The 15,978-nt window shown below is 41.6% G+C and overlaps 1 protein-coding gene across 8 annotated transcripts; it reads left to right on the plus strand.

The window, feature by feature from the left end:
• Positions 1–3,113: 3,113 nt before the first annotated feature.
• On the plus strand, positions 3,114–15,595 carry LOC119742106 (gastrula zinc finger protein XlCGF7.1-like). Of its 8 annotated transcripts, XM_038218132.1 has the most exons (4): positions 3,115–3,215; positions 6,402–6,578; positions 8,531–10,874; positions 12,972–13,302. In XM_038218132.1, the coding sequence occupies exon 3, from the start codon at positions 8,717–8,719 to the stop codon at positions 10,304–10,306; it is 1,590 nt and encodes a 529-aa protein (XP_038074060.1). In that variant the 5' UTR covers positions 3,115–3,215; positions 6,402–6,578; positions 8,531–8,716; the 3' UTR covers positions 10,307–10,874; positions 12,972–13,302. The 8 variants fall into 8 exon arrangements, with proteins under 8 accessions (XP_038074067.1, XP_038074066.1, XP_038074060.1 ...); XM_038218139.1 differs by lacking the exon at positions 8,531–10,874 and having other exon boundaries at positions 3,114–3,215; positions 6,402–7,719; positions 12,979–12,996; XM_038218138.1 differs by lacking the exon at positions 12,972–13,302 and having other exon boundaries at positions 3,114–3,215; positions 6,402–7,719; positions 8,531–8,635.
• Positions 15,596–15,978: the final 383 nt, after the last annotated feature.

The raw sequence follows: 15,978 nt of genomic DNA on the forward strand, positions 1-15,978 counted from the left end.
CTTGAACAGCCTTTGTCGTGATATGCTGTTTTTTGTCGGGCTACTTGAAGTGTACTGTTCACATATTTGACTGACTAAATATAATTTTATTCACTTTAATTGTTAAGGCACTGTACCACGTGGTACCCGCAATTATACGGCAGTCTGCTCCAATTTGGCGGACGGTGTCTGAAATTTGAATTCCAACATTTTCAAAATGTCCATCTCCTCGAGAAAATCGTCATTGTTATCAATTCGATCTTTAATCCATTAAGTGCTGGTGAATAAAACTACGATTTATAATTAGTCTATCACGAAATTGCGCGGAGTAAATTACAAGTACACGTACTGTCCTCTAGCTTTTACTCGTGCAGCTTAAGTTTATTGCCGCAGGACTGTGTTATTTGCTCACAAAGATGCATTATAATATTGAAAGCTGAGGATTGACTGGAGCGGGGTTGGAGCCTGTGACCTCCCGCCCGGGAACACGGTGCTCTACCAAGTGAGATATATGTTGGCGGTCCCCCATTTTGTCGATGACATTTTGTGAAATTCATCTTCTTTTGACAGTACTCAGAATTCGAATTGAATTTCCGAATGTGTTAGCAGTGAAATGTATATAATTCTCAGCTAACTAATTTGGGGAAACTGGTGCAACAAAAACTTTGCGATAGGAAACTTAGGCTGTATTTTATGCTCAGATCGAGTAACATGCACCGTGAACCTAATATCAATGTGTTAAAATCTTACAAGCATGTTCCAACTTCATAAAACGATCCCTATATGTAATTATGTTATGAAAATTGCAATGTAGCGTATATAGAGGAATGGGGGTATCCCTCCCCCCCCCCCCCTCCCCCCCCCCCCCCCCCCCCCCCCCCCCCCCCCCCCCCCCCCCCCCCCCCCCCGCCGAAAACTAAAAGTTTTCGCTCAGACAGGGCCGGCAGGACATTGAATACAACCTGAAAGTATAGGTTACTGGTGGCAGAATGATTTCAAACTGTAACCACTCCGAAAAAAAAAAAACCCATTCATATTGGAGAGTTTTCTTGGTATTCTTAAAAAAGAATAATATTGATGAAAAATGACGAGATTGGTGAAAGCGAATTTCCATGTATGCGTTATTTTTCGTTCCGGGGGCTTTAATAGGTCTCCTTGTTTGTTCACGTTTGCTAGTATCACATCGAAGTTGCGCTGGGACTAAAACGTACACGACGCAAAGATTTAACTGCCTATACTGCTGATGCATTCTATATTTTAGTAGGGCTTGCGCAGGCCTTATCATATCAGCGGTCACTTTAATTTTTCTTTTTCGAAAGTGCTAATGAATCCTTTGAGTTTATTCCAAAAAGAATGTGTACCCTAAAAAATGTCTTGGTCTTTACAGTTTTCACCAACTAATGACCGCCACAAAATTATTTCATTAATCCGATGTATGTGTACGAGTATAGTTACACTAGTCTGCATAATGTGTTAGTGTTTAATAATTGTGAGGCAGTCTCTTCCTCTTTGGTAGAATGGTGGAATTTTGAAGGGCCATCTCCAGAAGGACTACCAGATCTGTGTGTGCCAGACGAGGGCGATGATCACAATCGTGGCCCGTTCCTCTCTGATATTGCTTAAACATGGCAGAAGAGCAAAGGGAGGAAAGGCATAATTTTATAACCCTTTATCTCCCTCCAGTTATAGAGCGTCTACTGTCCGCCTTGGGGTCTGGTTGCCATGACACGAACATCTGGAGTTGAGTGTTGAGTCGAGTTGCAAACAGGTCCTTAGTCTGGGGAGAAACTTGTAGTCTGCTCATTATCCTGCCGCAAAAATATCAGGGTGTTTAGTAGCCGTTTCACCCGATAGTTTTATCCGCAGTGACATTCATCGAGCCTATAGCAAGCGTTCTGCCGTCAGAATGCGAGTTTAGATTTGAAGGTTTGCAGATACAAAGACAAAGTTTGTCTTAGTAAGATAAGCGGTGACACCATGTGAATAACTCTTTTGTGAGTATGGTTGGTTCCGTCCGGCTTTCTGGACACCAACGTTACGTCAACAAAAGGAATATTGCCATCTCTTTCTTGTTCCAGGTGAACTGGATGCTGCTGTGAAGCTTGTTGATGAGGTGTTCCAAGAAGACTGGAGGTTGTCATGTCCGTGCTGCCAGATGACGAAGGTGTCGTCCACGTACCGGAGCCAAACCTTGGGTTGGTGATCTGCTGTGGCGATGGCGTTCTGTTCAAATTCTTCCATGCATGAACACAAGTCAGCCAGAACCGGGGATATAGGAGATCCCATGGAGGTTCCAGCCGACTGTTCGAACGACATGTATACCCTCAGCTCCTTCCCCTACTGACACGATCATCCAGCATCCCTCATGCGACTTGCATCCTTCTCAGCTTCACCGGTTTCGAGCTTCACCAGTTTGCATCCTTCTCAAAAACTGCCCTCGTGAAGACAAGACAAAGAAAAGGTCACTGGTTAAAAAAAGGGCGCTCTTGAAAATTTGTTCTGATAAATCGAATAATAGATCCTAGATGACCCTTTTATTTTCATGGCGGCAGAACTGCCGACGTTTGCGCTCCTTAAGAACAGGCACCGTGAGATAAAAACGCAGCTCGCCAATAAAGGACGCAAACAAAAACGACGCTCCTGAAAAAAATAGATGCCCATGAAAAACAGGCCCCCATGAAAAATGGCACTCGTGAAAAAAAGGGCGCTCATGGGGAAAAAAAAACGCTCTTGAAATTAAAAAAAAAAGGTGCTCGTAAAATTTTTTTTCACGAGTGCCCTTTTTCACAGGTGGTCCTCTATCCACAAGCGCCCTTTCTTTCACAAGCATCCTTTTCACGAGGGCGGCCCTTTTTTCGAAAGTGCCATTTTTGCACGATAGAGCCTTGTGAAAAAAGGGACTCGTTAAAAAAAAGGCACCCATAAAATATAGGGGGTTGAATACTCCCTTACCCTCCCCTCCCTCCAACTCACCGCTGGTTACTCCACACTGATGAAATAACTTATTTCTGAATGGGTGAGGGGGAATAGAAGCTCTTTTTGTACGGAACTACTAGCTATACCAGAGAACTTGATGGGTCTATGTGAATAATCTGATTTCCGCACAAAAAAGAGCCTGCAGAGGGCGCTGTTTTGTGCTTTCAGTCTTCATTGCATTCTTTGTTCTCGATCTCCTGCTGGTCTGTGACGCTGTGGGCTCAGGAAAGAAACGGGAAATTTCACCTTCCACCTGAATCGTAAGTTAACCAGTTAACGCCACCATATTAATTTTCGATCTGTACTTGATCCTTCTTTGGTAGTTTGGAGTATGTTTTGGGGCACATTTTATCGTAAAATGTAAAAATCTAGCGGTTTAACACGCATGTTCGACCCTAGCCCCATAATGTGGCCAGTTTACTGGACTGCCTCCGTAAACATAGGCCACACATCAACATGTACAAAAATCGTGTCGACTTTGCCAAATTTTGATTTTCACATTTAGGCTTACTTTGTAGGTTTGTTTTGCTTTAGAAGCATTCTCACCCTCTATATAGGCTAATCAGAAAGTGCTGCCTTTTTCAGATGTATATTTTTCGTGAAATTTCCAAATTCCAGATTCATTTTTACACGTTTGCGTATCAAAATTTCAACATGAAATTTCACAAAAATTAGACATCTGAAAAAGGCAGCACTTTCTGACTAGCCTATAAAGAGGGTGAGTATGCTTCTAAAGCAAAAAAATCCTACAAACTAAGCCTAAATGTGAAAATCAAAATTTGGCAAAGTCGACACGATTTTTGTACATGTGGATGTGTGGCCTATGTTTACGGAGGCAGTCCAGTAAATAGGCCACATTTATGGGGCTAGGCTCTGGCATGTCTGGAGTGCTCTGAAAGGTGCAAAACTAAATCAGGCCCACTTTACCATGTGTTTACTCACAGTTTAGCCAGCAAATTTCTCCAAAAATTCCACTGGGGCAAAGAAAATGTCCTCAGTATTTCACCAACCAAGTTTGCAGACTCAATTCAATTTTTAAAGGAGACTTTTCTTTAATATTTTGCACATGAGAAGGAAGTCAAGTGATTTCAAAATGGAGCTAAATACTAGACTTGTACATGTCCAACCATGGTCCAACTATTTAAAAAGACTGACCTCTTCATTCAGTGTCAATAGTCTGGTGGCTTGACTATGGAGAAATGTGTAGTAAATTGAGACTAGTTCCCGCTTCATGCCACATGTTTCTTAAATTCTTTTGGCATGGTTGATTGATGCAGTACTGAAGCTGTGTTGGACTGGTTGTTTTAGGTGCCAGTCTATTTTCTTGTTTTGCATGTTTTCAATACCTTAAGTTTTGGGACTCTCATACACAGTAGTGAGAGTCCCAAATTTTCGGACTAGTTCGACCCTCCATAAATCTGCGCCTACTAGAGTGCGTAGAAATAGGACCGTGTAGCTTTCGGGGTTCTGACGATACTGGACCCGTGCGGTCATATAGCGTCAACACACACAGAAGCGTCAACACAGCGTCAACGCAGAGTCAACAGCGATAATAGGGATGCGGTGATAATATTGAGTCTGACTATACTGTGTACTGTATGAGAGTCCCAAAACTTAAGGTACTGAAAACATACAAGAAAATAGACTGAGACATCTGAAAGTGAAACGGCCATGGTCCAACAACTCTTCAGTACTGCATCAATCAACTGTCAGCTGACTGTGCCAAAAGAAATATCTAGGATGTCAGGTACTAGGTCTGTTTCTACACATTTGTTCATAGTCAGGCACCTGACTAATGACAATGAAGGAAGAAGTCAGTCATGTCAAACAGTTGGACCATGGATGAAAATATAAAAGTCTAGTCTTAAGCCTAATTTTGAAATCACTTGACTTCCCTGTCATGTGCAAGCCACTGCCAAATATTGAAGAAAAGTCTACTTTAAAAATTGAATTGAGTCTTCAAACTTTGTTTATGAAATACTGAGGAACTTCTCTTTGCCCAATGATAGTTTTGGAGAAATTAGCTGGCTAAAGAGTGAGTTCAATTGGCCTTATCTTCTTTTGCACTCGTTTCAGCACTTGAGGTCCGAGTCTGAAGAAGGCCAAAGGATTGTCTTTGTGGTGAACTTAATTGATATCCCACTTAATCAACAAGATCAGCAAGGATCTTTTCCATGCTTGGCCTTTTCTCTTATTTTTTTCTTCTGATTTTAGTAGCACTAACAGGTGTAAAACTGTAAGCTAGAGCATGAAGCTTGACCAACTGTTCAATTTTGCCAATGTAGGCCTAATGGCACAAGAGGTGAAAAGTGTTATGACTGCATTTTTTTTTACTGAATTATTATAAAATTTGGATATTAAAGTGAAAAAGACAAGAATATTCTCATATGATGAATTAAATTGATAGGAAGCCAGATCCACCTGTTTGTGTTATTACTTATAGTTTTATTGAAAAAAATTTAAGCACAAGAACCAAATGTTCACAAGTAAGGTGTAAATTTGCTTTGCAGTTTTTGCTTAGGAATTCCATGTATTTATAAAGTAGGTCCTTGTAATTTGAAAAAAAAATAAGGTTTCCTCTTTCAGTCTCGCCAAATTGTGATGCGATCAAGCTAAATGAGTCGTTTGTCGACCCTGATCAAAAATTGTTTTATTACGGATTTGAAAAACCCATGCTGGTACCATCTTTATTTTAAGAATTATGGAAGTCTGAACACTAAGAAAGTGATGAGGTGATGTGATGAAAGGGTCCTATTTTGGCCTGAATCTCCAAATAAAAATTCCTGACAAACGACTCATTTTAGCTTGATCGCATTACAATTATATTAGCGTCCTGGCGAGCAATGTGCCCTCATGTGGTGCGGTGAGAGAGGAAAGGACTGGAAACTTGTCTGAAACGGTGTCTATTTTAGCTGCGACAGAAAACAGCCGTTGAATCATATGTCATACATTAATACAATGCGCATGCGTCAGTTGGGGACTTATCCCGACTGTCGGCCGTAGTCCGAGTAACTTCGACCCAACTTATCGCCTTTTTAACATTGGGACAAGGTCGGACGATATTACTACAGGTCCAAGCAATGGTGCTGCCATCGCGCAACACAATTCTGCCGTTGACTCAAAAACCCAACATTGCCCAACAAAAACATCAGTTTTCACCCTCAATATAGCCTCCAAATTTCAAGGAATGCACAAGCATGCAGATCAAGGGACCACAAGCATTTGACAACATCCAATTTGTAAACAAATGGCACATTGTCTGTTCAATAAACCATTTAGCACTCAGATGTGCATACCGGTAAAGTGCACGCCATACAAAGTATACAAGTGTACATGTAGATGGGCTCCAATGTGATTTTACCGGTACATGTACAGTAGCAATAACCAGCATTTTGAAACTTGTCCATGTCATTAACTTAATGTGTTTGTTTGTAATTTCAACACAGGCTCCAGTCCAGGTGACAAACCTGGCAGCAAAGCCCTGTCCGGAATCTGAAGATTTGGCATCACTGAATCAGGGAGAGACTCCAGGAGTGTTGTGTAACATCCAGCCCTCGTGAGGATGCTTTTGTAGTGTGCAGCATTCTGTAAAGACGGATGGTTGCTGAAGTTCGTCCATCAATGTAAGCACTTCAGAATAATGGACACAAAAGGACCTGAGTTGATTTCTCACCTGAGGGTGCACACGGATGAGAAACCATTCATTTGTGAAACCTGTGGTAAAGCCTTTACTACGCAAAGAGATCTTCGACGGCACAACAGGATTCACACTAGTAAGAAACCATTCATTTGTGAAATCTGTGGTAAAGCCTTTATTTGGCAAAGTAATTTACGCACACATGAAAGGATACACACAGGTGAGAAATCATTTATTTGTGCAAACTGTGGTAAATCCTTTGCAACAGAAGGTAGTCTTCAACGGCATTACAGGATTCACACTGGTGAGAAACCATTTGTTTGTGAGACCTGTGGAAAAGCCTTTGCTGCACAAAGTAATCTACGCCAACATAAAATGACACACACGGGTGAGAAACCGTTCCCTTGTGCAACCTGTGGCAAATCCTTTACCCGGCAAAGTGATCTATGTGCACATGAAAGGATACACACGGGAGAGAAACCATTCGCTTGTGCAACCTGTGGTAAAGCCTTTACTTCGCAAAGTGATCTAAACAAACATGACAAGATACACACTGGTGAGAAACCATTCGTTTGTGAGACCTGTGGTAAAGCCTTCACCCGGCAAGCTGATCTACACAAACATGAAAGGGTACACACGGGTGAGAAACCATTCGTTTGTGCAACCTGTGGTAAAACTTTTACTCAGCGAACTCATCTATACAGACATTACAGGATTCACACGGGCGAGAAACCGTTTGTATGTGCAACCTGCAGTAAAACTTTTACTCAACAAACTGGTCTATACAGACATGAGAGGGTTCACACTGGCGAGAAACCATTCGTTTGTGAGACCTGTGGTAAAGCTTTTACCTGGCAAACCGGTCTTAACAAACACTGCAGGGTTCATACTGGCAAGAAACCATTTGTTAGTCAGACCAGTGGTGAAGCTTCTCCCCCCAGCAAGTCATATCAAGACCTATGTGTGTAGACAGGTCTCCATGGCTGACAATGAACCATTGGAAAACAATACATGTCACACTATACAATGGGTAGCAAACCCAGTGTAATACTAAAAGTTTCTACAGGCTACTGTTCAACAACACAAGTTTATCTGGTGGACTCTCCAGTGACACCCCAGCAGTTGTGGTAAATTACATCTAAAAATTGAATTAATGTCTTTAAATTTGTTTGGTCCCATTTTTAATAATGGGTTTCTTCAGTTTCACCTCAGTTTAGAAATATAGCCTTTTTCGTCCAGATTTAACGTGTCAAGATGAAATAATGTTGTGTGTAACGATAACTTTGTGCATGTAAATGGCGTGTGTACATGTATATACTGTGCGTGCCAGAGGCGGAAAAATGTGATCGGCAATTTTATCTTCCCTTTGAGTCATTATACTGACAGCTCGGTTACTTCTACCATGCGGTCTGGGTAAATTTTCCCGTGTCGAAAGTCCCAAGTGTGGACAGTGGTCACATACAACCTTTGTTTTTTTCATTTTACCATCATCTCTGTAAAACTTTGCAAAAGACAAGTCCAGTGCGGACTAGGCTTAAGTTAAATTTTCTGTATCCTGTGTGAATGATCCATGTTTGCAATTTCCCAGGTTTGCAACATTGTTACTGTTGCTTGCGTTGTGACTAAGTGACTTTGGGCATGATCCCCAGCTACATGGTATACTGGTTGCCGGTTCTTGCTTCTGACTAGCGCCCCTTTTTTTCTTATGAGACTTTTCTCACTCGCTTTGTCACTGTTTGTAGGGGAGGGTGCTTCACAAATTGTCGCCTGCTGTGCCAACGAGTGGCCCACTTTGATCAAACCAGTCAACAGTCAGAAGTGCACAGTGCACACCAAACGCCTTGTACATGGGTCCAAATGTGTAGTAATGTGTATGCAGCACTGCGGAACGTGTAGTTAACTCAGTGTGTTTGCTTGTGTTTTCAACACGGTCTCCAGGTGACAACACTGGCAGCGTACCCCTGTCTGGAATCTGAAGATTTGGCATCACTGAATCAAGGAGAGACTCCAGGAGTGTTGTGTAACGTCCAGCCCTGATGATTATGCTTTAGTAGTGTGCAGCATTCTGTTAAGATGGATGGTTACAGAACATAAGTCTGCAATCGACAAAATCACTTTAGAAACATGGACACAAAAGGACCTGAGCTGATTTGTCACTCAAGGGTGCACACGGATGAGAAACCATTCGTTTTTGCAACCTGTGGTAAAGCCTTTACTACAGAAAGTGATCTTCAACAACACAAGGTAAACACTGGTGAGAAACCATTTGTTTGTGCAAGCTGTGGTAAATCCTATACAACAGAAGGAAGTCTGCGACGACATTACAGGATTCACACCGGTGAAGAACTAAATGTACTTGTTTGCGAGACCTGTGGTAAAACCTTTACTCAGCGAGATCATCTGCTTCAACATGACAGGATTCACACGGGTGAGAAACCATTCGTTTGTGCAACCTGTGGTAAAGCCTATACAACAGAAGGAAGTCTGCGACGACATAACAGGATTCACACCGGTGAAGATCTACGTGTATTTGTTTGTGCAACCTGTGGTAAAACCTTTACTCGGCGATATCAACTGCTTCAACATGACAGGATTCACACGGGTGACAAACCATTCGTTTGCATAACCTGCGGTAAAGCTTTTATTCACAAATGTGATCTATGTGCACATGAAAGGATACACACTGGTGAAAAACCATTTGTTTGTGTAACATGTGGTAAAGCCTTTACTCGGCAAAGTCATCTGTACCAACATCACAGGATTCACACCGGTGAAAAACTATTCGCTTGTGCAACCTGTGGTAAAACCTTTACCCTCCGAAGTAATTTGCACCAACATGACAAAATTCACACGGGCGAGAAATCTTTCATTTGTGCAACCTGTGGTAAAGCTTTTATTCGGAAATGTGATCTATTTTCACATGAAAGGATACACTCGGGCAAGAAACCATTCGCTTGTGCAACCTGTGGTAAAACCTTTACTTGTCAAAGTTATCTACGACAACATAACAAGATACACACTGGTGAAAAACCATTCGCTTGTGCAACCTGTGGTAAAGCCTTTACTCAGCGAATTCAACTGCAACGACATGACAGGATTCACACCGGCGAAAAACCATTCATTTGTGCAACCTGTGGTAAAACCTTTACCCGGCAAGCTGATCTACACAAACATTACAGGGAGCACATTGGTGAAAAACCATTCGCTTGTGCAACCTGTGGTAAAACCTTTACTTGTCAAAAATATCTAAGACAACATGACAAGATACACACTGGTGAAAAACCATTTGTTTGCGCAACCTGTGGTAAAGCCTTTGCTCAGCAAAGTCATCTGCAACGACATGACAGGATTCACACGGGTGAGAAACCATTCGTTTGTGCAACCTGTGGTAAAGCCTTTGCTTGTTCAAGTGATCTAAGAAAACATGAAATGATACACACTGGTGAAAAACCATACGTTTGCGTAACATGTGGTAGAGCCTTTACTCGGCAAAGTCATCTGTACCAACATCACATGATACACACGGGTGATAAACCATTTGTTTGTGAGACCTGTGGTAAAGCCTTTTATTCACAGGGTAATCTATGCCAACATAAAAGGTTGCACACTGGTGAGAAACCATTCGTTTGTTCAACCTGTGGTAAAGCCTTTACTCAGCGAATTCAACTGCAACAACATGACAGGATTCACACGCGCGAGAAACTTGTTGCTTGAGCAACCTGTGGTAAAGCCTTTACCTGGCAAAGTGATCTTTGTGCACATGAACGAATACACACGGGAGAGAAACCATTCGTTTTTGCAACCTGTGGTAAAACTTTTACTCAGCGAACTCATAAATACAGACATTACAGGATTCATGTGAGCAAGAAACTGTTTGTGTGTGCAACCTGCGGCAAAACCTTTACTCAGCAAACTGGTCTATACTGACATGAGAGGGTTCATACTGGTGAGAAACCATTCGTTTGTGAGACCTGTGGTAAAGCTTTTACCTGGCAAACCGGTCTTAACAAACACTGCAGGGTTCATACTGGCAAGAAACCATTTGTTTAGTCAGACCAGTGGTGAAGCTTTCCCCCAGCAAGTCATATCAAGACCTACATTGTACATGTATAGGCAGGTCACTGACAATGAACCATTGGAAAACAATACATGTACATTGTAACACTAATGGGTAGCAAACCCAGTGTAATAGTAAAAGATTCTTCAGGTTACTGTTCAACATGTGCACCTCAGACTGTAAAGTTTATCTGGTAGACTCTCCAGTGACACTCCAGCAGTTGTGGTAAATTAGATCTTAAAATTTAATTGTTGTCTTTAAATTGTTTGTAAAGTTTTATTATCTTGTGACCGACCTTTGGGGTAAAACATTGAAGACATGGTTAAGCATTGAAAGCCCTCTTGTGATTGAAATGATCATGAGGTTTGTGTTAAGAAAATGATTATTCCTCCCTAAATTGACCTTCGGATAAGGAAGTTGCAAAATTTAAAAACATAGTTCCTTTTCAAAGTATGAGTGAAGATTTTATGCAAACCGAAGTACAATGTACATATGCTTTATGTGGGATGATTGAAGAATAATAAAATTGGCAAGCACATACAAGTTTGTATCTTCATTTTCAGTGGTGAATAACTGAAACAGAAATCGGCTCAGAGTACCAGTTGGCTAACCTCAAACATTCATGCTCAATTTATATGGAAAATAAAAGGGCATTGAAATCAGGGACAGACTTTTTTCCTGAAGTTCTAGAACTGAACATGTGACACTTCGTGTACCATTCAGCTGTGATCAAAGTAGCAAATGCATCAAAACGTATGATTTTCAAAGAAACCAAAGCCGTATCTTCTCTGAGTAATCCCTGTTTGCTATTTACCGGGTTTGCAACATTGTTAATGTTGTTTGCGTCAGGGTTTTGGGTGTGATCCCCGGCTACCGTACATGGTATACAGGTTACTGGTTATTGCTTCTGACTAGCACCCCTTGAACAAAGACATTGACTCTAGACTATGGGGAGTCATCAAAATAGGGCTGGATAGCTCGGTTTGAAGCTCTAGCATGGAATGGCAATGCCTAAGTTGCAGGCTCAAACCCCGCTCCAGTCAGGTTTTGTGTTCAGTCTTGATGTGTAATAATGAAGCATGTTTTACCCCATTCAGATACACTGTAGGGGCAAATTTCTGAAGATGCTTTCTGAGCACAAAATTATGCAAGGCTGCCCACTCATGACTGAGCATTTTCCTATGGGGTCTGTTTTTGCTTGCACGCCTAGCAGAATAATTTGCCCTAAAGTTCTATGCAGTAGACCTACATGTATGACATAATGATGTCACGCTTTGTTTACATGTACATATGTGTTTCCAATGGGAGCTTGGTGGATCTGATCTCCACCTGGCTCCCATAGGAAAGCACACATGTAAACAAAGCATGATGTCATTTACTGTAATGTCTTAGATTTACCGGTTAAACATTGGGTACATCCGTTTAGCTCACCTTGGTCAGCCATCACAGTCCCTGCTTGTAGAGCAAAGTCACTGGTGGAAATACGTTACACGCATGCATTGTTCATTCCAGGACAGACAAGTATGGCAGCCGGATAGCGGAAACCTCAAGTTATTGAAGTCCACAGGTTATCAGTTATTGAGTTCATTGCGACTTCTGAGGCTATAATCCATTCCAACTTTTTGAGTTTTGCAAGTGACTGAAAAGCAGCAAATTTCAAACTAGACTCAACCCAAAACGGGCATTTTGTCAGTGGCTATGACCATGGCTACGGGCGTCTCTTGAGGATCTTGGTAGCCTGCGGTATAGCGTTCAATTTTTCCAGGCTGTCGTGACTAACCCGTCTGCCTTTACCCGAGTCGATCTGGGTGAGCTACTCGATAACACCCCTAAAGATCTAAAGCCAACATTATTTTGTTCTTGAGAAGATGGTTTGCAATATGCCAAGTAATTCTTCTGATAGAGGGTGCTATTTCTGATTGATTATGCAAAATCCCTTCCTGTGTTATGTGGATTATATCATTTCTGACCAGACAGTGGACATGGTGGAAAGCTAAATAAGATGATACGTATGTATGTTAGATTTAATACAAATATTTCCAACAAGTTTTACAAATGTTAGTGTAAATCGAGTGCACATTGGTTTATTGAAGGGAGGTTTGCAGTGGTGGGGGATGGGGCAGGGGATGGCATGTGGGGTACCGGCAACTGTGCAAAGGGGGTCTTACATGTACTTCATGTCCTGTCTCAAAGACATCAAGCTGACAAAAGATCTCATTGTTGTAATTTATCAGCAAAAGACGTTGACCTTTTCTTGCATGATGGATGTATGTAGATTTGCTTGTTGTAAACTCAGCATGTGTGTTTGTGTTTTCAACACAGTCCCCAGGTGACAACACTGACAGCGAAGCCCTGTCTGGAATCTGAAGGTTTGGCATCACTGGAGCAAGGAAAGACTCCAGGAGTGTTGTGTAACATCCAGCCTCGGTGAGGATGCTTTCATAGTGTGCAGCATTCTGTAAAAACGGATGGTTACAGAACATAAGTCTGCCATCAACATTTATAAGCACTTCAGAAAAATGGACACAAGAGGACCTCAGTTCATTTGTCACCTGAGGGTGCACATGGATCAGAAACCTTTCATTTGTGAAACCTTTGGTGAAGCCTTTACCACACAAAGGGATCTTCAACCACACAAGATTCACACTGATGAGAAACCATTCGTTTGTGCAAGCTGTGGTAAATCCTTTACAACAGAAGGCAGTCTGCGACGACATTTCAGGATTCACACCGGTGAAGAACTAAATGTACTTGTTTGCGAGACCTGTGGTAAAACCTTTACTGCACAAAGTAATCTACGTCAACATGAAATGACACACACAGGTGCGAAACCATTCGTTTGTGCAACCTGTGATAAAACCTTTGCTCGGCGAGATCATCTGCTTCGACATGACAGGATTCACACGGGTGAGAAACCATTCGTTTGTACAACCTGTGGTAAAACTTTTACTTGTCAAAGTTATCTAAGAAAACATGACAAGAGACACACTGATGAAAAACCATTCGCTTGTGCAACCTGTGGTAAAACTTTTACTCACCGAAGTTATCTGCACCGACATGACATGATTCACACAGGCGAGAAACCATTCGTTTGTATAACCTGCGGTAAAGCCTTTGCTTGTCAAGGTGATCTAAGAAAACATGACAAGATACACACTGGTGAAAAACCATTCATTTGTGTAACCTGTGGAAAAGCCTTTGCTCGGCAAAGTAGTCTGTACCGACATGACAGGACTCACACGGGCGAGAAACCTTTCATTTGTGCAACCTGTGGTAGAGCTTTTATTCGGAAATGTGATCTATGTGTACATGAAAGGATACACTCCGACGAGAAACCATTCACTTGTGCAATCTGTGGTAAAGCCTTTACCCGGAAATTTGATCTATGTGCACATGAAAGGATACACACGGGAGAGAAACCATTCGTTTGTGCAACCTGTGGTAAAGCCTTTACTCGGCGAGCTCATCTGCACCGACATGACAGGATTCACACGGGCGAGAAACCATTCGTTTGACAACCTGTGGTAAAGCCTTTACATGTACATGTACTTGCCAAATTGGTCCAAACAAACACTACAGGGTTCATACTGGCAAAAGCATTTGTTTCCAAGACCAGTGGTAAAGCTTCCCTCAACCGAGTCATGTGGAGACCCATAGTCAGGTCTATATGGTTGACAATGAACCATTACTTTTTGGTATTTGGAAAACAAAATTGCCAAGATGCTTAAACTTTCAATAATTGTTTGAGCTCGGTATACATGTATGGTAAGAAACCTGTCTTGAGCATTGTCTATATGCCATAAAAGTGTGACATCAAACATGTTCGTCTCCACTTAGTAATCATTTCACACAATGTATCGTCTGCCATATGCATTGTACGTTGCATAGGCGATTAAGGTGAACATTTTCTAGTTGAGATATATCTCAGATATTAAGAAAATAAGTCTGAATAACTTGGGGCAGTGCTTCGTACATGAAGTTGACTGCATTAATCACTCAGAACATGACAGATACCATTATTTTTTATTTTCCAACAAATTAAAAAATATGGAAAAGTGGGCCCGTGCTATTGTTACATGTACATAAGACATGTCTGCACATTGTGTGTTATACAAGTTTAATTCTTGAAATATAAATATGGACAGATGTTTTTCTTTAAATCTGCACTCTTAGTAGAATAGTTTGCCCTACAGTTCTATTCAATAGACGTAAGACATAATGACGTCAGGCTTTGTTTACATGTGCGTTTTCTATGGGAGCTTGGTTGGATCTCGTCCCCACCTGGCTCCCATAGGAAAGCGCACATGTAAATAGTACAGTGTGACGTCATTATGTCTTAGGACTATCGGATGCATTCGTTTAGCTCATCCAGGTCAGCAATCACTGACCCTGCTCGTGGAGCAAAGTCACTCATGGAAATATGTCACAGGCGGAAATACGTCACTCGCATGCCGGACAGCAGAAATTTCAAGTGGACTTAAAATTTATTTGAAGTCTAAAGGTAATCATTTATTGAGTTCATTAATTGCGACTTTTGAGGCTTTAATTCCAGCCCAACTCTTTTTGCAATTGTTTTGCAATTGACTGAAAAGCAGTAAATCTCAAACTAATAAGACCCAGTTTGAAACGGGCGTTTTGTCAGTGGTTATATGGCCTGCGGTTGAGCGTTTGATTAGCCCGGCTGGCTTGGCTAACTCGTCTGCCTTTACCGGAGTCGATCCTGGTGAGCTACTCGAATGCACCCACTAAGATCTTCGTAAAGCCAACATCATTCGTTCGAGAATGCGGTTTGCAATATGTCAAGTAATTATTCCAATAAAGGGCGCTATTTCTTATTGATTATGCAAAATCCCTTTCAGTTTGTTGTGGATTATCTCATTCTGACCAGACAGCGGAAAGTTAAATAAGATAATTTGTTAGATTTAATAAAAAGAAAATCCCCAACACGTTTTGGTGTAACTTGAGAGCTCAGTGGTTTATTGAAAGGAGGTTGAGGATAATAGCTTGTCCATCGTTATGAATTCGTCAATATTTGGGGGGGGGGGGGGGAAACGTGGGGAAGGAAAATTCGGGTAGCAAATAATGCAAGAAAAACTCATCAGCTTGGATCTTAAATTTGTACATGTCTTGATCTGTTTTTTTCTTCATTAATTGGTGGGGGATGGCAGGGTACCGGTAGCTGTGCAAAGGGGGGTCTTATTTCATGTCTTGTCAAAAAGACAAAGCTGTCAAAATACCTCATTGTTGAAATACATGAGCAAAGACTTGAAAGAAATCACACTGGTGAGAAACCATTTGTGAAACGTGTGGCAAAGCGTTTGCTGCACAG

The sequence above is a fragment of the Patiria miniata genome, unplaced genomic scaffold (assembly GCF_015706575.1).
Source record: "Patiria miniata isolate m_02_andy unplaced genomic scaffold, ASM1570657v1 HiC_scaffold_5, whole genome shotgun sequence".
Taxonomy (NCBI): domain Eukaryota; kingdom Metazoa; phylum Echinodermata; class Asteroidea; order Valvatida; family Asterinidae; genus Patiria; species Patiria miniata.